The sequence below is a fragment of the Macaca mulatta genome, chromosome 9, assembly GCF_049350105.2.
Source record: "Macaca mulatta isolate MMU2019108-1 chromosome 9, T2T-MMU8v2.0, whole genome shotgun sequence".
NCBI classification, from domain to species: Eukaryota; Metazoa; Chordata; class Mammalia; order Primates; family Cercopithecidae; genus Macaca; species Macaca mulatta.
In genome coordinates, this window is record NC_133414.1 from 72,543,709 (window position 1) to 72,570,365 (window position 26,657).

At 44.3% G+C, this 26,657-nt stretch overlaps 1 protein-coding gene across 12 annotated transcripts in view; it reads left to right on the forward strand.

Moving 5' to 3' along the window:
• KCNMA1 (potassium calcium-activated channel subfamily M alpha 1) overlaps nt 1-26,657 on the forward strand; it is a 755,994-nt gene that overhangs the window by 536,444 nt on the left and 192,893 nt on the right. For all 12 annotated transcript variants that reach the window (XM_015147202.3, XM_015147203.3, XM_077944845.1 and 9 more), the window contains 4 exon segments: nt 9,519-9,629; nt 13,429-13,534; nt 15,313-15,395; nt 20,421-20,490. In XM_015147202.3, the coding sequence (XP_015002688.1) occupies nt 9,519-9,629; nt 13,429-13,534; nt 15,313-15,395; nt 20,421-20,490 (370 nt within the window).

A 26,657-nucleotide genomic window follows, 5' to 3' on the forward strand; every position in this document is an offset into this window, starting at 1 on the left:
CACATTGTTGAACATACCCACTGGAACAGGGGAGGGCATAGGTAACAGCAGAGTGCCTTGTTCACCTAAAAGCTTACAGACCCAGTAAAAGAGGAGTGCAGAAAGATTTGGGAGGGTTGGGAATCCGCTGATGTGATCCCGAGGTCCACTCCTTTCCAGACTCCACAAAGGTCCTGCTGTGGCCTGTCATGCCTCGTATCATGCCTTCTTTTTTCTTTTCTTTTCTTTTTTTTTTTTTTTTTTTTTTTTTTTTTTTTTTGAGATGGAGTTTTGCTCCTGTTGCCCAGGCTGGAGTGCAGTGGTGCAATCTTGGCTCACCACAACCTCCACCTCCCAGATTCAAGTGATTCTCCTGCCTCAGCCTCCTGAGTAGCTGGGATTACAGGCGTACGCCACCATGCCTGGCTAATTTTGTATTTTTTAGTAGAGACGGGGTTTCTCCATGTTGGTCAGGCTGGTCTTGAACTCCCAACCTCAGGTGATTCACCCACCTTCTAACCTGTAGCTCCTTCCAGTCCCTGTGTGACTAACAGATGCTGGAGGTCTGCTGGGGCCTATGCAAGTATGTTGGGTCTACAGAGTGAATGGCTACCAGCTTATGCTGGCTGTGGCAACACCCTTGGTGTGGCTAGAGAACAAGGCAAAGATATGTCAAGTTTATTGTCATTATGGGAGGGTCAGTCCCAACAGCATGTGCTCAAGGACCATGATACATGATTCACCAGGGGAGTTAGGGAGGCAGGTGGGTCTCTCTTTGCAAATCAAAACCCTCTCTGGGCCAAATTCAGAGCCATTTCTTTGCTTGGACTCATTCTCCCTCTATTCCACCTTCATCCCTGAAGAGTTAGGCTGACCTTTGCCTGCCTTAGTCTTCTCCCAGTCTCTGCTTGTATAGAAGCAGCATTACCAAGTGAAGACAGGCAAATCTGCTTTGATTTGAAAAAAAGAAAGTGCCATTCAGCTCCCTGGTTTCTCTGTAAGAGCAGAGAACCATCTAGCATTGGGAGAGTCAGGTCAAGGGAAGACCTGACTTATTTTAAAATGGCCAAAGGCCACCAAGTCCAAAGTAATGGGATGAATAAGATGCAGAGGGGTGGGAGTGTTGGGGAGGGAGACATAGGAAGAACCAGTGCAGTTTGTGAGGGTTCAGCAACTGTGGAATTGCTTACTGAATATATCTGCAGAATTCTCCTTCCAGGGAGGAAGGAAGGAAAGAAAGGAAAGGAGAGAAAGAAACCTAAATGGTGGTGATAATCCTTGCATACTAGGTAATAATGAGAATTAGGTGAGAAACCACAGTGAAGGTAAACAAGTCTACCAGTTAGGATTCTCTGGTTGCAGGCAACAGAAACTTATTTTTTTTGCTGACTTGATTTTTTTTGGCAGAAATTTTTTTTTTTTTTTTTTTAAAAGGTTAGTGTACCTTAGAGATTCCAATGAAAAACTGAAGAGCAAGATCCCAGAAAGGACGGAAAAGAGCCAGAGGCGTAGCTCTGACATTGAGGAAGCAGAAACTCAGGAGTAGTCATTATAGGGTTTTGTCATCAGGTTGAATCAACTACCACTGTGATTAGTGTCAGTTCATCCAAGATTTGAAAGTACTGATTGGCCTCACTTGGGCAGGAAACCGTGACTAAAGGTCCCAAGACTGTATGTAATTGGGAGACTGTGTTTAATTTGGGGAGGAGCAATTCCCCAAATTAAAATGAGGTGCTGTCCACAGAAGGGAGGGTGTATGCAGGACAGGCAAAATCCACCAATGTCCCCCACACTGAGTTTCTCAGAATTTAAAGACTTGGACTGAGGCTCCATGTAGGCTACAAGCTACAAAATATGTGTGATCATTTCTCACCCACAGTCTAATTATGGAGGTCTAACTGTGATTTGGGATGGTGGAGGTGTAGACACGGATTCCTCTAGGGTAGCTGAGGTTCTGACTGTCTGCGTGCAATAAGATGCAAAGTTCTGGCCCAGGTAGGACATCCTGGTATTCCCCACTGGGGCTGCCAGTTGTCTGTCCTCTGACCTTGGGGCTCTGCTTTCGAGGTGCCTTTGCTGCACTGTTGGGATCTATTTGCTCAGACTTCTGCTCCATTTAGGCAAACAGCAACACAGCCTGCCACATCCAGAAGAGCTCCATTGACAGCTGGAGAAGATGATTACTTTATTCACTTCCTCACTAGGAGGGATAATGCATTTCCTTCCTTTGTGATTAGCAAAGTACTAGATGTGTCCGTGGGTAGGAAATTCTCTTATTGCTGAACCTCCTTTTTTCAAAAAAATTATTTTAACATGAAATAGTGATAGTCAGGGTTTGGCATTGTGGGACTCATACACACTCTCATTTGCTTTGTTTTTATTTTTCTCTTTATGTATACAGTTCCCTTACAAACTTGAAATATGCTGGTAGATTCAGGGTGGTGGAATAGCCTATGGTCTGCCGTGAACTACCTGTTAATTTTCTTCCTCACTTACCATGGGATAGAGTCTCCAAGATGCATACTTTGTCAACCAATCCATCGGTTAACAAATAATTCTTGAAAGCCCAGCAAGTTTCAGGGGTTCCAAGCCAGGTCTGGGGTAGGATGGAGGGATGAAGCAGCACAGCCTGGAGTTAGGCTTCATTTGCCCATGATGTCTCCCCTATCTTTACTGAAGTCAGTCCCTTTGAGACATTGAGTAAAGGAGGAAGTGGGAAGGTGAGAGTTGGATTAGTCTTATTTTTTGGCAGGGGGTATTGAGCCTCAAGGGAAAAGCTGGGAAACAGTAGCCCTGAAGGACATGCCCCAAATCAGGGAAACCAGCATTAAGACGAAGTAGCCAAGAAAAGCACTACCAAGTGAGAAGGAAAGGAAAGCCCAGCTTGCAGGAGTGTCACAGAGAGGTGGTGATGTAGACACAGAGGGTTCAAGGTCAACTGAGGGTCAACAAAGTGAGCACAATGTATTCAGGGCAAATGTGAAGCTTTGGTGCTGACCACCGTATAGTTTGGGTCACTGGGTCTCTAACCCCCCACACCCTGCTTCCTGTATGATACGGTGCTGCTGGTTCCCTTGAGAAGTACTTCTTAAAATTCATTCCCATCATGTCAGGGGCTACCAATGGTAAGATGCATTTTGGGAGGAGCAGGACGAGGAAAGCATGATTAGAAGGCTCAGCAGAAAGACAGAGAGAGTCTAGCATATGTATTTGATATAAATATTATAGTTTTACAGAGACATCTAGATCAATATGTGCCACATTTCATCTACCTCTTTGACAAAGTGAGCACAATGTATTCAGGGAAAGCTGTATAGGATTTTCAATTTACTCTGTCTGATTTATTGTGACAGGATAGCTCTGGGTTTTTTAAGTTCTTTATACTTGTTCCAGTAAAAATGGATATAGTATCTTTAAAAATAAACAGCCCAGAGCTGGGCATTTTACATTGTCTTCCTAGAGCGAGGCTCCGCTAAAGAAAGACCTAAGGCCTCCCCACCCTTGCAGAACCTGATTGCAGCAGGATATGCTGCTGTCCCTTCTCTTTGGCTTTTTTGAGGGAGTGTGGGAATGGTTGGGGGCAGTGGGGAGAATAAATAGGGAAATCAATTAGGAAGCGATTGCAGATGTCTAGACAAGGTATGATGATGGTGCGAACTAAGGTCGGACAGAGAACTGGAGCCCGGTGCGAGGATTCATCAGTGTCTGGTGGGTGCAGCCCAGTCAGCCTGGGCCTCTTCATTTTAGTGAGTGGCCCCAGGTCACTGAGGACTCACCCCCCCAATCTCCCAATTCCCAGCTGAGGGTGTCCTCCCTGGCACCAGCTGCTTTCTTTAATCAGAAGGCGTGAAACTGAGGGAGGTGTTGTGCTCTGGATCTGGCACTCATCTTACAACCTGTTTCCACATCAAAGAGAGGAAAGATGCTAGATTGAACAATTGCCAAGGGCTATTCATTCAGATGCTGAGATAAACATAAGAACATGGGAGGGGGCCCATTGGTGACTATCCCATGGTCACAGTTTCCCTTTTCAAAGGCTACTGGCTGTAAGAACCAGTATCCGAGGCTTGTGAAAAGCATGTAGATATTCTTTGTCATAGACCTAAAAGTCATCTTGAGTGGCTCTCTGGATGCCTCATTCAGTGTCCTCCTGTCCTCTTCTGCCTTCTGCCTTACGCCACTCCCCCTAGGTTGTCCTGTATACCTGTGAAATTGAGCTCTGAAACTGAAGTTCTGGCTCAACTTGGGCATGCAGGCTTTCCTGGCCCATCACCAAGAAAAGAGTAGAGGGATTGAGGAGAATGTGTGAGATTTCATTCTGGAGGCGGCAATGTTTAAATGGCAGGAGAAGCACACCCGTGTATATTTAGTGAAGATATGCGCATGAAATAAACAACTGGTAAATTTATGGTGACCCTCAATAGTGTTCATAATCATCAAACAGTCTTCTCATGAAGTCATCCTTACCCCTCCAATGCCGTGATCCACCAGCACTGCCCTTTTCAGTTAACCCCACCCATATTTATGGAGCCCTGACCCAGCACCAGGCACTACTTGCTCACACTGGATGAGTAATTCCTCTCCAGAAAGTGCCGTTGGATACTATTTTGCCATCGAAGATGCTTCCTTGTGCGTCTGAGGTGGATCTTTTATTCTAAGCCATGACCTGTTAGCTTATGTTTAGTTTATGTTACCTTTGTCCAATAAGTATTTGTTTGCAGATCCAGACCTAGCATTTAAAACCAAAATCTCATCAGATCAAAAATGGTTATTGATTGAGGTCTATTGGTCTTCTTCACAAACTGAGCAGTCAGGCCCTGTAGAAACTGGTCAGGACAATTGCTGGTGGTCTTAAAAAGTTCAGATCCACATCCACAGATGGGGAGATTTAGCTACTCTCATAACTGAGCTTTCCTAAATATTCCCCATTGTAAATGGATCATTAAGATTCTTGTTATCTTCTAGATTCCGGGCTGGTAAGGAAGTCCTGAGCTGTACATGACATGTCTAAAATAGACATTTGAGGTAGGGCACGGTGGCTCGTGCCTGTAATCTCAGCACTTTGGGGGCCGAGGTGAGCAGATCACTTGAGGTTGGGAGTTTATGACCAGCCTGGGCAACAGAGCAAGACCCTATCTTTACAAAAGCCAACAGAAAATTAGCTAGCTGTGGTGGCATGCCTATAATCCCAGCTATTCAGGAAGTTAAGACAGGAGAATCACTTGAGCCTGGGAGTTCAAGACAGATTGGAACAATATGGGTTCTCCAAGGTTACCATGATAATGTACCTATGATTGAGCCATTGTACTTCAGCCTGGGCAACAGGGCAATACCCTGTCTCTAAAAAATAAATAAAATAAAATATAAAATAGAATGGACATTTGCATTACTTTGCAGCCCCTTGGCTTGCCCCAATCATATGGCTTCAGTTAAGTTTGGCTTAGAGTTCCTGACCAGTGGGACTTGTGATTTCTGCCTGTAATCAGACTTTCCTAAGACTATCATGATACCGCCTATCCAGTCAGACTCTAGTGATCTTGCAAAACTGTGATGGTTTATCCACTCCAGTCCCCAGACTAAACCTCTCCCTTGGCCAGTGGAGGATCCCTCCAACATCCACTCCACCACATATCCAGGAGGACCTCTGTGGGTCCATCTCTGCTTGCCCTGAAGGAGCAGAAGCTGAGATATACAAGCCTCTGCCCTTTCCACCACCACCTTCGTCTTAGTGGGAACTGAAGTGGGAGACCAAGATTGCATCCTGGGCAAGTCACTTTTACTTGCTGTGGGATGCCAGGCATATGACTTAAGGAAAGAGTTTCAGAGAGATTATCTGAAGAGACTCAGGTAGCGAGAACAAGGGGTTGTTGAAGGATTAGGTGGGATTACATAGGCCACAGAATACTTTATATTGGTTACATCCTAATTTACAGATATCATATAGCACTTACCCTTTTATAGTGCTTACCATGGGTCAGATTACTTGGCCCTTCCATGTATCATCTCCTTAGATATCAGGATAACTTCATGAATCGGGCACTAGCTCTGGCCCCTCAAAGGCTCTGGATTTTTAATTGTAAATGCAAAATTGCTACATTGTCCATGACTATTTAGTTATTTAGTGTCTGAGCTGAGTTAACACAGGGCTATCAGAGTATGAATCTCACATGGTAGATATGTAGGTGTTATGGAACCCAACAGAGATAACTTTGGATGGGGATCTTTTTGGGCATTCTTCAAATCATGCCCTGTGAACAACCATTACTCTGCCTCCAATGAGGTCACACCCTGCTCTCTATCTTAGCATATTTTTGATGATATCTCTAATAATTGAGGATGCAATAAATACTAGTTCTCTTCTTCCTGCAATAATATCCTTCCCCAAACTATGGCCCTAGAATCTTCAAAATTCTCGAAAATATTTCTGGTAAATAAATGTTTCCCATTCACCATCCATCCCTCATGCTCTTGCAGGGCCCTCCCCAGACACAGGCTGGCAGAAGCAAATCTCCTAATACTGACTGCTGAGTTAGAGGCAGCTTCTCCCCATCTATCAATTCTAACTGCATTCAAACATTTTCAATATGTGGGCTCCTTGATAACCTTCACTGTATGGAAAACAAAATGGAGGGAAATGATTATTGGCACAAAAAGGGGAGACCATAAATCTTCAAATCAGATATAGGACAGATTGGAACAATATGGGTTCTCCAAGGTTGCCATGATAATGTACCTAATAACTCTCCTTGGGCAAAAAGGCAATCTGCTTTCAATCAATCTCGCTTTTTTCTGAGCAAAAATACCAATTACGTTGAAGGAAGATTTTTTTCTTCCTTTTTTGATAAAGACAGCTCTCCACCCCAGAAATCACGCTGTGGCTAAAAGATATATATTTTCAATTGTCTACAATGGTATTGGATAGCTAGCACCAAATGAAAAAAGTCAATCCTTTTTTTCTCCTCGCTCTTGCCAACATTTGTCTACTTCTTAAGAGCAGTGAAAGTTAATTAAAGGCTTAAGGGATAATATTGATTGCATTGGAATATATTTTATATGTACCCAGCACATTTTCAAGGAAGAGAACCCTGACTTTTTCTAAGGCTGAATAAATCAGCCAGCTGAGCTTTTGATTCAAGGGTGAGAGGGGGGAACTCATCTTTTCCCCTTGCGCTTCTCACACATCTTTCCCAGGGATGAATGATTTCAGGAGAGGAGGAGGGATGCTGGCTGATGTTCATTCAGTTCTTTGCATCCTGGGTAGGAAGAATGAATGTTCAGGCATTTCCCCAGACCTATCATTGATTTGAGTCTAGCTTTGAGTAATAACCAGGCTTATGCTGGTACAGAACTTCGAACTTTACAATGCCTGGCACAGGAGGCTGTCTAGGTGGTATTAACCTCTCAGTTTCCTCCTGCATTGAATGGGAATAAGTACCTTGCCCACACTCTTGGTCGCAGAGCAGGAAATCACATCTGGCTTACTTTCACATCCAAGTGATGAGAACAACCTCAACCACCTATCTGTCCTGTGGAGATACCCACGCATTGGATTCACGTTGGCTTTGCTCCTAATCTTGGAAGTCTATGCACAGAAGACGTTAGAATGGCAAAGTAGCCCTATTGTCAGTTGCAAGGAAGTTAGGTCAGTAGGGGAATTCTGTTTCTCATTCACTTCAAACATATTTGGCAAATTCAGAGTCTGAAATCTTATTCCGAACATGCAAATTTGTTTGAAGTATTTTGTCCATGTAAATGTACATGTGCCACAAGAAACATTTAAAAATATATGATAAAATGCATATCATCCAAGTGTTCAATCTATATTGTGTATTCTGATATACTGTGTGTTACACTATGTTAGCCTCATACTACTCACCATATACTAATGAGGGGGTTAGTCATATGGGCTTTGGGCATAACATTTGGATGGGTGGCTAAGGGACCTTCATCAACCTAGCAGGAGAGCAAAGTGATCATGTTAAGCTGTCTCTTCTGAAGTAGCTCATTGACACTCTTCCCTCCTCTTGGTGGCTGCTGCGTGCCTGATTGCTAAGCACGCCACCGTAACAATAACAGTCTATAATGGTGATATTATTAACTGCATCGTGCATATTATTGATTTACTCTTTGTTCTGCATCATTATCCTTTCACCAATGAGTTTACTGCATTATTCTCACATACTTAGTCAAGCACCAAATTACAACGAAAGGGCAGGCTCTTATAATGGCATCTAATGGAACATTGCATAAGCCATCATCACTGCCTCCTATTATGAGCCACCTCCAGCCAATGAGCTTTCTGCCTTATTGGAATGGGCACAGAGCAATTATGAAGTGCAAGGGACATGGCCATTCTAAATTTTACCCAGGAAATTACCATGCTGCATGTTCACCACCTGCCCAAGTCTCAGTGTGCAGCTAGAGATTCAGCTTCTGTCACTATCAGCCTGGGGGTCACAGGGACAGGAGTCGAGCCTCTTGCTACATACAGTCTCTTCACTAGAAGCCAGTGGTTTTTATCTCCACAGTCAGTCCCCGGGTTTTTGTCTTGCGGCTGACTCCTGCATCAAATGCTTACTCCTGACTGGGCATTATGTGGCACATATAAGTGGCCAACAAAGTCACATTGGTCCAGGAGCCCAGAGCGGTTGGAGGGACTGTCAGTCTCAACAATTGTGGAAGAGGGTCTCATGTCTTCCTTGTGAGCCACTACTTCCAGAAACGGAAGTCCAAACCACCCTCAAACAAGGCGAGCAATTCCAGCCTCATCCCTTCCCGGCATCTCCCCATCTTGAGGTAAATTCCTTTGGCTCTCCTGGAAATCCCAGGCACCCTAAGGAAGCAGCCCTCTGGGGACTCACAGCCAGCCGGCATGATCTTCCGTTCTATAGGCATCCCAGCCCCATTTAGCCCTGAGTAATGCTCACTTACTGTAAAGTGTTACATGCCCCCATTGTCAGAGGAGTTATAGTGGAAAAATGCAAAATTTCCTTTTTACTGCTTATGGCCAGCAGAGCCTATAACGTGTCAGGCCGCACATTAGCCACCCTGATAAAAGTCTGCTTTCTTACACACAAAATCATCATTTCAGCAAGATTTGTTATCTCATTACCTGATAAGCTCTATGTCATAAACCAAGACTCATATAGTAAATCTCCCCGGAGGACGCTTTGTGGGCAGAAAGGGAGAGATATGAATCTGCAAGGGACTTGATAATGCAGCATTTAAGCGCAAGCATAATGTCACTTATTGTTAAATGCATAAAACCACTTGGCCAAACGGTTGGGCTTTTAATAGGATTTTGTGCAGCATCAGGTGAGGAGCCATATGCCTTTTCTGTCTAGGAGTCTCTGAGCACCTGCTAGCACCGCTGCTTTGCCTCACTGCCCTCCGGGGATGGGAGCTGGGCTTTTATGGAGGCGGAGGGAGGAGATGAATGTTTCCCCTGCAGCTGCCTCGCTTCTGCTGTCTTGCCAGGGGGTGGGATGTGGGGTCCTGTCGCGGCACCTGGCCTGATCTAACTGGCCTCTCCTGTTCAGGCACATTGTGGTCTGCGGACACATCACTCTGGAGAGTGTTTCCAACTTCCTGAAGGACTTTCTGCATAAGGACCGGGATGACGTCAATGTGGAGATCGTTTTTCTTCACAAGTAAGAGCCTCCTACTGCTGTCAGACCCTCTGCCCAACCACACACCCTGTGAGGGACTCCCTGAATGTCTATACGAGTGGAGGTCTCGGGGAGATGGCACTGGGGATGGGACCAGAGTTGGATAAGCCATGATCCCTGCTGGCCTCATTGGAGAAGATATTGCAGAACCAATGGAAAGGGAAGCAACACACTGGTTCAATGATGAGAGCAGAGCCTGCCTCTGTGGAGGCACTTCTGGGACCACATCCGAGTTTATCTCTGGAAGAAATAATAGGGGAGCTCATTGTGGGTCCAAGTCATCCTCATTGTCCCCTTAATCTGGCGTGTCCACAGTATCGGCAGTGGGATGATGAGCTGTATGGTGTGGATACGTTAGGAGTGCAGAAGTGAGTTGGTGACCAAGTAAGACACCAACTTAAGAGGAAGCAGGACAGAAGGTAATAGGAATAACAACTGCTGCTCCTAGGAACCCCCAGCGTGGGACCCTAGCCAGTCACTATACATACAGGCTCCCATTTACTCCACAGAGTAAAAATACATACTCTGGACTCAGATTCCCTGATCTGAATCTTGACTCAACCAACTACTGGCTGAGCAAGTTACTTAACCTCCCTGTGCCTCAGCTTCCTCATCCATAAATCATGGAGATGATAGTAGTTCCTACCTCGTTGGGCTGTGATGAGAATGAAATGAATTAATCCATATCAAATGTGCAGAGCAGAGTCAGGCATGCAGTAAGTCTTCAATAAGTGTTAGCTATCAGCCTGAAAAATAACATATATTTGGTTGTATAATCCACTTAGGAGGTAGGTCTTATCTTGTGTGTTTTACAGGGGAGGAAACCAAGGTAGGTCCCTTCTACCCAATGTTGAGGTTTTCAACTTTGCCTAATCCTCTTTTTAGGTAAAAGGTAGTCTGCCCCAGGAATGGAGAGAATTAGGGGGCTCCACTATGGTGACATATGTGGTACTGTAGTTGTCTTATGGAGATGGGGCTATCATGGGGCCAGTCCCGGTACCACATTGCAAAAGTTCAGGACAAAGCTAACATGTTTGTGTTGGCTCGACATGCTGGCTACCCAGCACTCGGTCCTACTCTGAGATTCCACTGAGGTCGGCTTCCCTACAAACTCCCTGCTTTGTGGATCGCCGTCCTCTGGCATTTGCTCACAGAATACTAGACTTCTGACTTGTCATCATGTTGGGGCACTAACATTTTTCTTTTCTGCACTGATTTTTCCAAACTTTGAAAAAACAGACCAGGGTATGTTAGCACAGGAGCAGGTACCCACAGTTTCCGTTCAGTGCTTAGCCACTGCTGTGTGGCCCATCCTCTGCTGAGCGTTTTTGGAAAGTTCACTAGAGGTGTCGGGTGTAGGTTGTGCCCCCATATGGGCTAGGCATTTCAAGATGAACACACATGCAACCATTAGAGACAACATCGACCCTGTGTTATCCAAGGGATGCTGAAGTCATTTTGATCAGGTGGCAGACGTGACTGGGGACATCTCTTTCAAGGAGCATCAGTCTATGGTATTATCCGGACAGGCTTCTGAATAAGGTATGACTTGTCATAGGTCTGAAAGACTGGTCAGATTCGCATAGGCAGCCACTTTCTCTCATCCACTGCTTTAGTTTGAATAAACAAGCTGGTAAGGTGTGGTTGCTCATGCTTATAATCCCAGTACTTTGGGAGGCCAAGGTGGGCGGATCACTTGAGCTCAGGAGTTTGAGACCAGCTTGGGCAACACAGTGAGACTGCATCTGTACGAAAAATAGAAAGACTAGCCAGGCATAGTGGTACATGGCACGTGCCTGTAGCCCTTGCTACTCTGAAGGCTGTGGTGGGAGGATGGCTTGAGCCTGAGAGGCAGAGGTTGCCGTGAGTCAAGATTGCACCACTGCACCCTAGTCCCTGTCTCAAAAAAAGAAAAGCTGGCTGCTAATGCTTCCATTGCAAGATTCACCTTTGTATTCCTAACGTCTATCAATGTCTAGTAGATAGCCCAGTTAATTAACCTCTTGAAGCTCTGGGTTAATAACATACCTTCCTATAGGATTGTTTTGAGATTTAAATGAATACTCATCAAGGCCAGGCATGGTGGCTCTGCCTGTAATCCCAGCACTTTGGGAGGCCTAGGTGGGTGGATCACTTGAGGCCAGGAGTTCAAGACCAGCCTGGTCAAGGTGGTACAGCCCTGTCTCTACTAAAAATACAAAAATTAGCCAGGCATGGTGGCACATGCCTATAATCCCAGCTACTCTGGAGGATGAGGCACAAAAATTGCTTGAATCTGGGAAGTTGCAGTGAGCCAGGATCCTGCCACTGCACTCCAGTCTGTGTGACAGAGATAGACTCTAAGTAAAATAAAATAAAATAAATAAATAGTATTTATTTTACTTATTTATTTATTTATAATACTGTTTTACTATTATTTATTTAAAATGTTGTCTGCCATATAGTAAATGTTAGAAAACATTAACTATTATTATTATTATCATTATGGACTTCACAAATGTTAGGCAAGTGTTGTCTTAGCACAGTCCCTGGCATATAGTAGGTTCTAACTAAATATCATCTCCCAGTACCTCGCACAGTATCTTATGGACAGTCTTTTTCATCTCTGCAGAATTAACAAATGAATAAATAGGTCACTTGTTTAATCCTCGTCCTCCAAAGAGAAAGGTATCAGTACAGCCCAGCACCAAGAAGTGTGATGAGTCGCATACATGTGTGTGAATCAAGAACAATAATGAGAGTAAATTAAGTCTGTCTGTGGCTGCTCAGAGTGACATTTTTTGATCCAGACCTTGGGGGATGAGAAGTCCATGAGACACAGAAGCAGAGATAAGGTTCATGATGGAGGGAACAGCAGGATGGCTCTCCCAGGGGAACCTTCGGCTAATCCTTGATTGTATTAGTCAGGGCTCTCCAATGAAACAGAGTCAATAGGAAACATATATATCAATATATCTAATACAGATATACATAGGTATCTATATGTTGATGCATCTATCTATCTATCTATCTATCTATCTATCTATCCGTCTATCTATCTATCTCTAGAGAGATTTATTAGGAAGAATTGGCTTATTTGATTACAGAGGCTGGGAAGTCCCACTGTCTGCCACCAGCAAGCTGGAGACCCAGGAAAGCTGGTGGTGTAATTCAGTTTGAGTCTGAAAGCCAGAGAGTCAAAGAGACAATGTCAACCCCAGTCCAAGGATAGGAGAATGACAAGAGATGCCCAGTTCAAGCTGTCAGGCAAGAAGCAAAAGGGACAAACACCTCTGTCCTCTGCTTTATTGTTCTCTTCAGACCCTCAAAGGACTGGATGATGCCCACTCCCACAAAGGAGGGCAATCTACTGAATTCACTGATTCAAATGCCATTCTCATCCAGAGACTCTCCCAGACACACCCAGAAATCACACTGGATCTGGGCACCCTGTGGCACAGTCCACATAGAATGAGCCATCCCACTAGTGGCGCGGCCCAGCTTCCCTATTTATAAGATAGGAATTCCATTCATACCGAAGATAAGACATTTGCCCTGAGGTCTTGGCCTTCCTAAAGCCCATGAACCTCTTCCTTTTACCGTGGTACTGGTTTGGTTTTCAGTTGGGCTGGGGTTTTACTTCTCTTAAGTGTGAGTCTTTTATTTATGGCAAGCAAAAGGGCGACTGTAGGTCACAGCCTCTCCCCTGGGCTCCCTGTGGAAATTAGAGAGGAAGGAGCCCATGGAGGCTGAAACCCCCAAGTCCATTAAATTAATAGTGATTTCTTCTCTCCCTGTGTAGCATCTCCCCCAACCTGGAGCTTGAAGCTCTGTTCAAACGACATTTTACTCAGGTGGAATTTTATCAGGGTTCAGTCCTCAATCCACATGATCTTGCAAGAGTCAAGGTAAGGAGGAATAGGTGACTTCTGCTTTTATTCCATTTGGTGGAGGGCTGGGGGAATTCCTGACTCTGTGGTGAGGGGACACACCTCCTACTTTGGCCATGAGTCATCTCCTAAACACCTAATGAGATCAATCACATACCAGCAACCTTGATATCACCCTTCCACTGGTCCCAGGACCTCCTTCTGGTGGCATATGCAAGACTACCTATAACCATCCCACACTTGGACTGGTCATAACATGAAACTTACTTTGCTGGTTTCCTCAAAATCAGCTACTCATCAAGGAAGTAGACCAGTTGTATGGACCCAGTAGTCTTTATTCAACATCATAATCGAGTAATTCCCATATTGAACACTTAAGTTGGACTCAATATAGCTCTGACATCTCTTATTTACATCTGAAAGAAACATTAGGCTAAAATATAAAATAAAATTTTACTAAGCTATAAAACATTTCAACTTTCTTTTTTCCCCATCTAAGACTCAGAGTGTAAAACTAAACATACAGTTATCTGATATCATTGATAATGTGCAAATCTTTTTTTCTGGAACCTGGTAAGTTAGAACCTTCTCATAAAGCACACCTGAGGCTTAGAAGGGAAAGGTACGAGGCAAAATGGCATCTGCTACTTTACCTGTGTAATATAGATTTTATAAGTATGTTCAATATTTGCATGCCAGGGGGTGTACATTAATATAATGAATTCACTGAAGTCTAAATGCTAACCGTGGTCACCGCATAATTCTGTAAATAATATAATTGGCCAAGATGAATAATCCAAAAGGATTTGGATAAATTCTTTCTTTGCATTATTAGAGAAATCAGAGACGATTTGTGACATACCACAGAGGATATTATGGCCTCCCTCAAAATCCAGGAATGATCTATTAAGTACAGCATACCAAGTAGGACAGATTGCAGACCTGAACTAGCATAAGATTTCTTATGCTTATAGAGTCCAGTTAATCTTAATATCATCCAGACATAACCCAAGTCATTGCTTATGTAAAATCTTATGAGAATGTAGGGACAATTATTGTTCGTAGACCTAATTTAAAGCAAGCAATCATTAGCACATCAAACTCATGGTCCCCTCTAAGGAATAAACCCCTGTGGGCTCATGTTTGGATAAGTCAGTAGGTGTATTTTGAATTCAACTGTAACACATCATTTCATACATAGATTTGTTGTCTTTTAAATATCTGAATACTAATTGAATACTAAGCAATATGGTGATGTTATCTGATTTAGAGCTCTGATCTCTTCCTAGCCTATAGAAAATGAAGATGTGAAAAAGGTCAGATGAAAGACTTCGGAGTGTACATTTCTGAATCCCCAATACTCAGTTAACTTGCTAACTGGAGAGAAGAGATTTAACCCACCCACCTCCAACTCCTGATAGGAAGAATTAGGATGATGGTGCAGATGGTTGAGAAAGAAGTTGGGGAGGAGACTGAAAGGCTTAATTAATTGTTATTTAAAGAAATGTGGAAATCCTACAAGTAAGCAACGATGCCAGATGAAAAGCATAATTACCAAGGTACATGTTGTACCCTCCAACAGCAACAAGATGAAATGTTTATACCATAACAAGAACTTGTAACCTACACTTTTGACAAAAACTATAATTTCTCAGGCTCTCAGGATTGGTTTTTTTTTTTTTTTTTTTTCTTTGCAAAGCACCAGCTTCCCCAAGAGCTGTCAACAGAGAGAGACTACAGTTGAGCGTGGCTATTTATATGTTTGTGTTCTGTGATTTTTCCTTTCGGTGTCTTAGATAGAGTCAGCAGATGCCTGCCTGATCCTTGCCAACAAGTACTGCGCTGACCCGGATGCGGAGGATGCCTCGAACATCATGAGGTAACTCTTGGGGCGCTGGGGAAGGCCCTGGGCTTAGTCTGTGGCCGTTCATGGCCCTTTTGGGTCTTCTGCAGAGGACTATCTCTGTGAGGCCTTTTTGCCCCACAAGCCACCCTACAACTCACCACCTGCATAGGCCTGGGGGAACCAAGGCTGTCTGTGTGGGTTGGGGCAGTGGCACACAGGGTGTCACCAACAGGAAGCTCACCCTCAGCAAGTGGCAGCTCTGGGGCTTACAGCTGGCCTTGGGTTTGAGATTCCTTGAGACAGAACTAGAAAATAGATAGAGATGGTGCTGGCCTGAATTAAAGTACCATGTTCGCTAAGGGAAATGGGCCTGAGATATCTTAACTAAAGGCAGATGCCCCCAGGGGACATTTTGCAATGTCTGGAGATGTTTGTGGTTGTCATAACTAAGGGACCGTGCTGCTGGCATCTGATAGGTAGAGCTCAGGGATGCAATGCACAGGCAGTCCCCACAACAGAGAATTGTCTGGCCCAGAATGTTAATGGTGTCGAGGCTGAGAAAACCCTTATGAGGGCTTTCCAAGTATGTCTACAGCATATTGATTCCTATCACCCCAGAGGGGAGTTTAGCGACCAGTTAGGCTGTTTCTTCCAGTTTCCCAAAATTAATGTTCTTTCTTGAAAGCCTTTTCAGTGCTTTTAATACTAATATGCATCTCTGAGATAATGTACTATAGAACACTTTCCAAACCTATTGGACTATAAGGCTCTGCTCCTTTCCCACCTCCCCCAACCCCCTTTTTTTTTTTTTTTTTGTAGCGACAGAGTCTCACACTATCACCCGGGCTGGAGTGCAGGGACACAATCAGAGCTCACTGTAACCTTGAACTCCTGAGCCCAAAGGATCCTCTCACCTCAGCCTCCCAAGTAGCTGAGGCTATAGGAATGTGCCACCACACACGGCCAATTTTTAGATTTTTTTTTTTTTTTTTTAAGCAGGGACAGGGTCTTGCGATGTTGCCCAGGCTGATCTTGATCTCGATGTACTCCTAACCTCAAGTGATCCTCCCACCTGGGCATCCCAAAACTCTGGGATTACAGGAGTGTGCCACCGTGGCCCTGCCCTGCCCTCCTTTTTTTTTTTTTTTTTTTTTTGCAGAACATCTTCTAGGGGAGGTCACACTGGGAAACACTGCCCAGTGCTTTTTCTGCACATGGGTTAGACCTGTCAACTGCTAATCTCGGCCCCAACTCCAATACCTTATTCTTTTCCTAATTCAGAAAAAAGCAATTGTTCAGTTTTTGTTCCTTGCATAAACCCAATAGTCACAAGGCATTTTGCTCCAGGTAGTTAGAGGCCCTTTGGAATTTGTCTTTTCTCTAGAATAAATTGCAGAAGAGTTAAGAGGGCTGAGAGGAAATGATAAAGGGAAGCTTCTGGAGAGATGAGCTAAATTCAGTGGGATTTCGGTCCCACTGCACTCCCAGGAACTTTTACCTAACTACGAACAGCCATCTTTTGGGCCAAAGGTGTCCCCTCTCCCTGCGGCTTGGTTTACTGCCTCCTGGGAACTTACCTGAGGTTGAAGGTCAGGAAGTTACCTTTATGTCCTGACAATGTTTGCATCCCCTTTGTCTTTGCTTTCCATCAGTGGCCCCAAGTGACAGGAGCTTCCCCCTCAGTGAGGTGGGGGAATTCCTCCAGTGCATCTCAGAGGAGCCAGTCCCCCCCTAAGCATCTGGTCCTTGTGTCTGGCAGGCAACATTTGGCACCATCTTCTCTTGCCACTCACTTTTCTTTGGCAATATGGTTAGTGAGGTCATTTTAAGGAAGTTGATGCGTGAACTCTTCTAAGCATTGGGCTTGCCAGGCTGCGGAGAGAGGGTGGAACAGATTCTGGCATCACACCTGGGCCCATTCCCAAATCAGTTACAGCTGCAGAGTGGCTACACCAGAATCAGGCTTGGATGTGTCACTTGTTCCTTTCTTTAAAGTAAGAAGGATTTTCAACTTTTGACACCTTTGTCTGTCATTGGAAATGATTTAAAAAAAAAAATGTAACCCTTTAAGGAACCTGGCTTCACTATGTTCAAAATTCCAAATGGAAAACCAAAAGAAGATGAAGCTTAACGTTTTGACTCCACAGAGATGTTTGGGGCTACCTGAGTAATAGCTTTGAAATGGGTGTTTCACTTAATTGTAGTATTTTATTTAAACCCTAACTGTGGTAGGGTTAATATGAAGACACATGGGTACTAGGGTGACTGGCAGGATGAGGAGGCATAGAAATTACTGGTCAAGGGCCGGGCACAGTGGCTCACGCCTGTAATCCCAGCACTTTGAGAGGCCAAGATGGGCAGATCACAAGGTCAGGAGTTCAAGATCAGCCTAACCAACACGGTGAAACCCCTTATCTACTAAAAATACAAAATTTAGCTGGGTGTGGTAGCGTGTGCCTGTAATCCCAGTTACTCAGGAGGTTGAGGCAGGGGAGTCGCTTGAACCTGAGAGGCGGAGGTTGCAGTGAGCTGAGATTGTGCCATTGCACTACAGCCTGGGCAACAGAGCAAGTGAGGCTCCGTCTCAAAAAAAAAAAAAAAAGAAAGAAAAAACAGAAATTACTGGTCAAAGGTAGTATCAGAAACATAATTAAGTAGAGCCAGAACTGAGGCCCTGGCAGCAAAAAGAAGTGGGAAGTTCAGGGTTAAAAATGGGCTTTGTCTTTCTCTTATTTGTATAATCCTCCTTCCTCCTCAGTTTAATGAGACCAATCTGCCTCCTTTGAAATTAAAATGTCAAAGATCCATTTGAAATGAGCTAATGCAGAAAACTGGCTGAAGCTGTGAACTGCAAGGCAGGGCTGACAGAGGCTCAGAGTCCTTGAGTTATAAGCATGGGCCAACACAACACTTTTTCAAAAATAAAATGAAATCCTTCAAGTGCAAAAACCCAGGGTGAATTTGTGCTGGGAGAGGCTTTAGCGTGATCCATTTCCTAAATTCATAAGTTGCAGCTTTTCAGCTAAAGCTGCTCCCTGGCTGCTTTCTATCCATTTCTGCACTAAAGGGGGTGAAGTGGGGAGCACTGCTGGGTGGGAATTTTGTGGGGGCGTCATAATAAATGCACTTGCATTTCTGATTAGGCTTAGGAGGTGGGCCTTTCTGTGGAATTCCATTCTTTAGCCTTCCTTGTCACAGAAGGAAATGTACAATGTCACTTCTGACAGACTCGGTAATGACAAAAACCATAACTTACACGTGGAGAGAACTTTTAATGATTTCAAAGCATTTTCACATCTGGTCTCCCATTTGCTGCTCATACCAAGCCTGTGAAGTAAATAAAGCAGGTACTGTTGCTCCCAGTGTCCAGATGAGGAAACAGGAACAGAGAGCCCAGGGTTTTCCTAAAAGTCGCGCAGTTCATTAGTACAATAGCTGTGACTGGAACCCAGGTGTTTCCATTCATCTGCCCTCTGCCACTCCCTTTAGCACCATGATTGATGTGGGGAGGACATGTGAGGGCTGGGGTGGCTGCAGGCCATGCTTAACATTGAGTTTGGACTGCGGGCAGGTAGGAGACAATTTTCCACCAGCTCATGACCCCCACAACGCCTTGGCACTTATTTTTAACCAGCGTTTAAGTCATCATTTTCTCTGTTAGCTATGGAAGGCTGAGTCCTTGATCTCATCCTAAGAGCCCTGCTTAGAAATCATTTTTTGTGACAGTGGCCAAGTGTGTGTCACAATTAGAACCATTTGTCATCCTGCTTGTTTGATTTGTCATTGTTGTCTCGAGTTGTTAACTTGGAGAATTGGACTCAGCAGATTATTCTGGGCTAGTCCCTAGGGTGTGGGAGATTGCAAACCTCTGAGGCCCCATGATTTGGGCTTGCTTTCGATGTCTGCATAGGCAATAAGCTGGCATCCCCTGCTCCAGGCCCCCCAGTCCCCAGCACACACGTGCATACATCCCATCCCCAATGTATTCCAGGGGGCCGTCAAATTTTTCATGCCCTGGACACAGACTGCAGTTGTTTTGTGATTTTGTTTTCATGCTAGCAAGAGGTATGGTGGTGGGAACACTGTTTCACCTGGCTCAGTGTCTGCAACCCCTCAGGATAGCCCTGGCTGCTGGTCCTGATGCAGGATAGTTGAGCCCCAAATTGGGGCTTAGCCCATGAAGGTTTTTAGCTTCCCCCATGAAAGAATTCAAAGGCAAGCTGGTGGTAGGGCAGAAGGAAATAGCTTTATTAAAGCAGCAGTATTACAGCTCCGTGACTGCTCCTGCAGAGGGGGCTACACGATAGAGTAGCAGCTCTGGGCAGTTCTGCTGTCATATATATATATCTACTTTTAATTGCATGCAGATTAAGGGGCAGCTTATGCAAAAATTTCTAGGGAAGGGGTAGTAACTTCTGGGTCATTCGGTCATTGCCATGAAAGGCAAGTCCCATGAGCCCAGTGCAGATAGAAGCAAGTTATTTGAGCTGTCTTTCTCTGTCCACCCTGACACTTAGGCAGTCGTATTTAAGGGTTTCCTCTTTCACGGCCTTCTTTGTTCCTCATGGTGGCCTCCCAAAATTGTATGTAGTGAGAGATGGAACTGGGACTGGAATTCATCCATGCATTGCAACTTGTTTTCAGGAAAGGACCTGGTATATGCCTGTAAAGTGATATCACTATGAACATATTCCAAGAGATAGTTGATTTCATAATTGGACAACGGGCTTGAAATATGAAGCATTTCAATCCCCTATGATCTAGTAATAGTAATGTTCTAAGGCCTAGAGGATATAGGGAAGCTCCTGGGTGTTGCCATGGCAATGGTAAACTGACAGGGCACACTGCTGGGCATGTCCAGTGGAAAGTTGCTTCTGCCCCATCCCTGTTTCAGCTAGTCCTCAATTTTGTCTGGTATCTGAGCCCTGCCTCTGGAATCAAGTCCTGCCTCCTACCTCAGTCCCATGGGTACCCCATTTGGAGATAATAAAATTGATGTTTTGGTCAGACACCATGCATAAGGCAGACCTGTCTCAGCGTTGGTTCTTTCTTTTTCAGAGTAATCTCCATAAAGAACTACCATCCGAAGATAAGAATCATCACTCAAATGCTGCAGTATCACAACAAGGTAGGAGTACAAGAGCCCGGTCCAGGCCTGAAGACACATCCACAGGTCCAGCCTCTTATTCCTCATTATACAGCCTCACACACACACACACACACACACACACTCACATGCTCACATGTGCACAACTCAAAGACCTGGGTAGAGGTGTGATTGTTAAAAATCTTCCTGGGACATTTCTTTCCCTCCCTCCCTCCCTCCCTCCCTTCTCTCTTTCTTTCTTTCTCTCTTTCTCTCTTTCTCTCTCTTTCTTTCTTTCTTTCTTTCGATGGAGTCTCACTCTTGTTGCCCAGGCTGGAGTGCAATGGCATGATCTCGGCTCACCACAACCTTCACCTCCCAGGTTCAAGTGATTCTCCTGCCTCTGCCTCCCATATAGCTGGGATTACAGGCATGCACCGCCATGCCCGGCTAATTTTGTACTTTTAGTAGAGATGGAGTGTCTCCATGTTGGTCAGGATGGTCTCGAACTCCCGACCTCAGGTGATCCGCCCGCCTCGGTCTCCCAAACTGCTGGGATTACAGGCATGAGCCACTGTGCCCGGCCCATTTCTTTAGTCCAAACAACGTGTTTGCATTTGGTCACTGGAAGGATACTCCTTCACGTACTGATTCATTCATTCGGGAAGTGTCTATTGGAACCCGAGTTTCAGAACTATTGATGTACTCTTAGATCCCATCCATACTTAAGTTGCAACAACTTTCATTTGTATGTGATGCAGTCATTTATTTATTCAGTAAATATTTACTGAACACCTACTGTGTGATTAGCACTCTCCCTGATACCAGCAGGAATATCAGTGAAGGAGAAGCCCTATTTTGTGTCCTTGGGGATTTAGCAGTCAAGGTGTAGAATGCTCCAGGCAAGTGAGCGATAGGATTTCTCTGTCTGAGACCAGGTGAACTAGTGAGTGCGTAATGTGCTCTGTAAGAGTATAATGTGGAACACATTTCCAGAGTCCAGATGAGAATTTGCAGAGTTGAATCAGAAAAATAGGAAGCTATCCAGAGATTAAACAGAAAGGAATTTTCTTTGTGTTATAGCTGACAATGGGGGATTGATTAGAAAGAAAACAAACGTCAGAGTCTATGCTGTTTCCCTGTGATTACTTCTCAGTAAACCAGAGTCCAGTGTCTCATTCAAAGGCAGTGCTCCTTCTCTCGTCCAGTCAGTGAACTTCCAAAAAAACAGCTTTAGGGGAGGGAAGGTGGCACCTTTCTCCATTTGATGCGGTACCAGTTGTGTCCTTAATGAAGCCTAGAAACCAGAGGCTGCACAGTACCTGGAGCCAGGTGTCCTGTCTGCACAGAATAACTCCCTGCTGGGTTATGAGTGACAGCGTACCCCCTCTTATGGGCCATATTCTCTACAAAATAGGCAGTCAGGTGATTCAGAGAAAACCACATTCTGCCAAATGCACCAGCGCCATGCCGTTATTTCTTAATTGCTGGCAAATGCTGGCCCATTTTGCTGTGTGGAGGCCCATCAGAGGCTGTCACTGAGTGGAGCCTGCTGTCGGTGACTGGCCCACCACCCAGAACGGCTGACTGCTGCCAGCCACTGCCCAGCCCTCGGCAGGTGGCTGCCTTGCAGAAGGTGTTGTTCTCCAGCCAGCAGATTTGGTGGTGGGCACCCAAGGTCACATTTGCCTATTCGTCTCTGCAAAACAGTGTCCCAAGGACACTGAAGAGATAAAGTGAGGATATTGGTAACGCACGGGCATCAAGCTGGAAAAGTTTTTGATGGAAGCCCCTGTAGGTGGAGGTGAATTTTATTAGCAAGGCTGTGACTGGTGACAGCTCCTGCAGCAACGAGCTCTCCTTTCATTTGTGATCTGAAATTTCATTTAGTGTGGGAGTGCTTTAAGCTGTTGTTTAGATTTTTGACTGAATTTAGATTGAATAGGAAAATTAATGTTGTATGTTTAGAAGGGGTTGTCAGTTCCTTTTTTTCTCTTTCCAATGAGTGCTGATGCAGCATCTTCAAGAAATTAAGGAGGATTTTAGCTCTGTGGTTCTTGTCCAACTCAAAGTAGCTCAACTGGCCTAGGATCCAGACAGTCCCTGGTCAGTAATCACATGATCATAGCAACCTGAATGTCTTTGGCAAACCTCTGTGTTGTGATTATTCAGAAACAATGAGGAAGATATCAACCAATTCATGATTATTTGCTTAAAACACATTTTGTTTATTACCATCCCAAATTATTTGAGTTTTGGGGTTGGGCAGAATCACTTACAGATCCTTGGATGATTAATAAGGACACAAGGAATAGAGTGACTTTGACACAGGACATTTTGTTGTTGTTTTTCTTTCATACCTCTCTTCTAGAGAAAGAACAAAACGTCCACTCATCATTTTTTGTCTTTCGTTCCTTGAAGAATTGCAAATGGACATTCTTTACCCTGCTTCACAGTTTTGCTCTGTTTCCTGAGATGCTTCCTACTCTTTCAATACATTTTCTTCCTCTTCCCTTTCAGCATTTTTTTTTCTGCCTTTCTTGGCACTTTTTGCTGCACTCATCCTAGATGCTTAGAGATCTCCATGCATTACAACTTGCTTTCAGGAAAGGACCTGGTATGTGCCTGTAAAGTTATGTCACTATGAACATATTCCAAGAGATAGCTGATTTCAGAATTGGACAGTCTTGATATATGAAGCATTTCAATCCCCTATGATCTAGTAATAGTAATGTTCTAGGGCCTACAGGGATGTAGGGAAGCTGCCTACTTTCTCTTCATGTAAAAATGGCCCTGAGTTTGTCATCATCATAATTGTAGACATTTGGGTCATATTTTATGGTTTTAAAAGAGCTTTGACATCCATTATCTTCTTTAGTACTCATTGGACCATCTGTGCATTTTAGCATCCCAGGGTAACTTCAGAGCAGGGCATCTAAGCTCTGTGCAGACAGCGTAACTCTCCTGGGCACAAATCATGGCCACCATTCTGCAGCCAGTGAGCGGAGAGACAGAACAGCTTACTGCCACCAACTCTTTAAATGGAGCCACAGCCCGTTGAGCCAAACTGTGGTTCCTGAGAGTAGGCATTACAGAAGGGCTGATGCTCTCCAAACTGTATCTTTTAATATCACTAGAATTCTTGGAGAGAAACGCTTTCATGCTGGCCATCTTTTTCATGCTGGCCCGGCATCTTCTGATTTGAGTGTAAATGGCTCAAAGCTCTTCAAGGAAAGATTGGTTTATAACTTCTTGGAAAAGTGTCACTCCTGATGACTTACCTGTCATTGGATTTTTTATTTTTCTGAAAGACTCTAGTGAAAGAGGCCTGTATCTCTGGAAACCAAGTCCCATGAGCCCAGTACAGATAGAGGCAAGTTCTTTGAGCTTTCTTTCTCACTGTCCACCTGACACTTGGGCAATCATATTAAATCGTTTCCTCTTTCATGGACTTCTTTCTTCCTCATGGTGGCTTTCCCAAATTGTATGTAGTGAGAGATGGAACTGGGACTGAAATTAATCTCTCCTGGTTGTCCAGGACAGCCTGTTTCCAGTTCCTTCTCCATGGAATGAAGGAGGGGTGGTGAAGTAGCAGAAATGAAGAGCAGCCAGATCTGCCAGATCTGCTCTTTATATTATCCAAGTTAGGGAGAGAGGATTTGCCTCCAGACTTCTGGGCACTAACACTGGCATTTTTCATCAGACTCAAATTACTTTAAATGGAAAAGGACGAAGTTTCCAGAAACAAAGGATTTATGTTCCTGGGTCAGTCTCCTCTCTTTGTTTCATGCACAGAGATTTCCCTCCAAGCGTTCAGCAGGTCACCCTCACTCCTTCCCTGCATTGGAGAAAATATAATGCCCAAAAAAAGAGGGCAAAGAACCCTGATATAAGGAACGAACTCAACTTTTCTATGTAATCACATGGCCAAGTGTCAAGGTGGACAGTGAGAAAGAAAGCTCAAAATATGCCTACAGAGTTCAAACCAGACAGCGCCATGGGGGACCCAAGGATGAAATGCCTGAGCCTCATACCCTAGGTAGCACATGCGGATAGGAGAGACTTTCTTTGAAAGGTTTGGCTTGTTTGTTTGAAGTTGCCATGAAGGTTCGGAGGTGTCTCTTTAGGGCTTCGACCAAAAAAATCTCCTTTCACACACAATGCTTGACTTGTTCATTACTTAAACTTAATTTCTCCTCATTCTTCTCAGGTTCTCAGATGATGTTACTGCAAATCAGTATTTCTCAAGTTATACCAATGTGTTCTCTACAATGCCCAGGAAGTAAAAGGGAAAGTGGCCATCTGAAGCCAGTGGAGAGTAGAGAAAGGAAGGGATAAAGGGTAGGGCTAGTTGTTGGAATTGAGTCTGCAGTGTGGGGAAGGTCCTTTGATAGCTTGATAGCTTGACAGCAATTACCATTTGCTGTGTCCCCTCTATGAGACTATTTTAGCCATTCTCTCATCAGGGAGGGCACAGTCATCTCTCCCTGGAATAACCACTTTTGGCTTAGGATGCACAAGATTGTCACAGAAGTGGATTTTGCAAGAAGGAATTTCACAAGAGTGGCATTTTTGAAAGCAGAGTGTGGAACCCTTGGACTTACTCTTTGTTTCCACAATGAAATCTTCCATCTTTCTAGTTCAACTATTGTATATTGTTCTGAAAGTGAAGGGAAGACTCCCTTGGTGCTCCTTGTGTTTGCTGAGATGTGCAGAGAAATAACAACTCCAAAGCCATAGAATCTTGGCATTAGCAGAGACTTAGAAGGGCTGTCTGATTCAACCTCCTAGTGCAGAGCAAACGTTCTTTCCATAGTAACTTGGAGAAATACTTACTGAGTCTTAGGGACAAAGACCTTTCATTTTTTAAGGTAACCTTCTTCGTTTGGTAGACAAATTACATTCTTAGGAAGTTCATTTATAAAACAAGACAAAAATCTGCTTTCTTGGAATATATACCAGTCAGTCTTAATTCTGGCTTCTAGAACAAAGCAGTACAAACCTAATCTTGGACACAGCAGCACCTGAAGTATTCAGATGTAATTATCCTGTCTCTGTGAGGACGAGAGCCTTCTTCAGGCCAAATATTACTGGCTCTCTTAACTGTTCCTCAAAAGATCTTTTCCAGACACTACCTCCTCTTGTCTTTGTCACTTTTCTCTGGAAGTTATTCAGTTGATCATTTTCCCTCTTTAAATCTGACTGAAAACTGGATCAAGTACTCTGGAACTAGTATGACCAGTTCGCAGCAGAATGAAATGTTCATTTCCCTTGATCTGGAGAGCATTTCTGACAAGTAGATGCTGGTTTTCTCTGTAATGTCACATGGCTGGCCTAAAATTTGAGGTTTTAGTTACCCACACACTTACATTTAGCTTTGTGTGTTTTGTTTTCTTTTATTTCTCTCCTGCCTGCTGCCAAGCTAGGTCTTCTCATTTTATATAGTTGATTTTTTTTAACCTAAATGCTGTACTGGACATGAAAGCCTTGTAAATCTTTTTAATTTGGTCTTTTGCCGATTTTTCCAACTCTGGAGAACCTTACTTTGATTCTTTCATCCAATGTCTATGACTCTCTGCTTCATGCCACTTAAAAATAATTGGATGAGCATGCCGCTGGGTCCTTGTCTCAGGGCCTGACATAAGGGTTGAATAGGACCAGTCTATTTGCAAAAGATTGGAAACATCAACATTGTGATTCACCTGATGTTTTAGGCCAGTGGTTCTCAAAGTGTGGCCCCTAGATCAACAGCATCAGCGCCACCTCCAACTTGTGAGAAATGCCAAATTCTCCAGCCTTACCCTAGATCTACTGAATCAGAAATGCCGGCGGTGGGAGCGGGGGGGTCAACAATCTGTGTTTTCACAAACTGTGCAGGTGATTCTGATGCCCGCTCCTGATGCCTGGGAGTCACCGATCTGGAGTATTGGAAAGGCAGGTAAAAAAGAAACTGAAAATATACAGGCATTTGGCACTCTTACAGTCTATTTGAGGACTCAACCTAACCATTTAGCTAGACATCTTAGTAACCCCAGCTGATGTGTCTGTCACAAGAGGAAATTCCCTCTGGGCTCTATTTGGCTAAATGGCCAACCCAGGGGAGGACTTGGGCTTGGTACGTGCAGAAGCAACGGTCCAGAGAGACTGAAGTGTGATGAGCAGAAGAGTTGCGTAAAACAGCAAACATCAGACCCCAGCAAGGGAAAAGA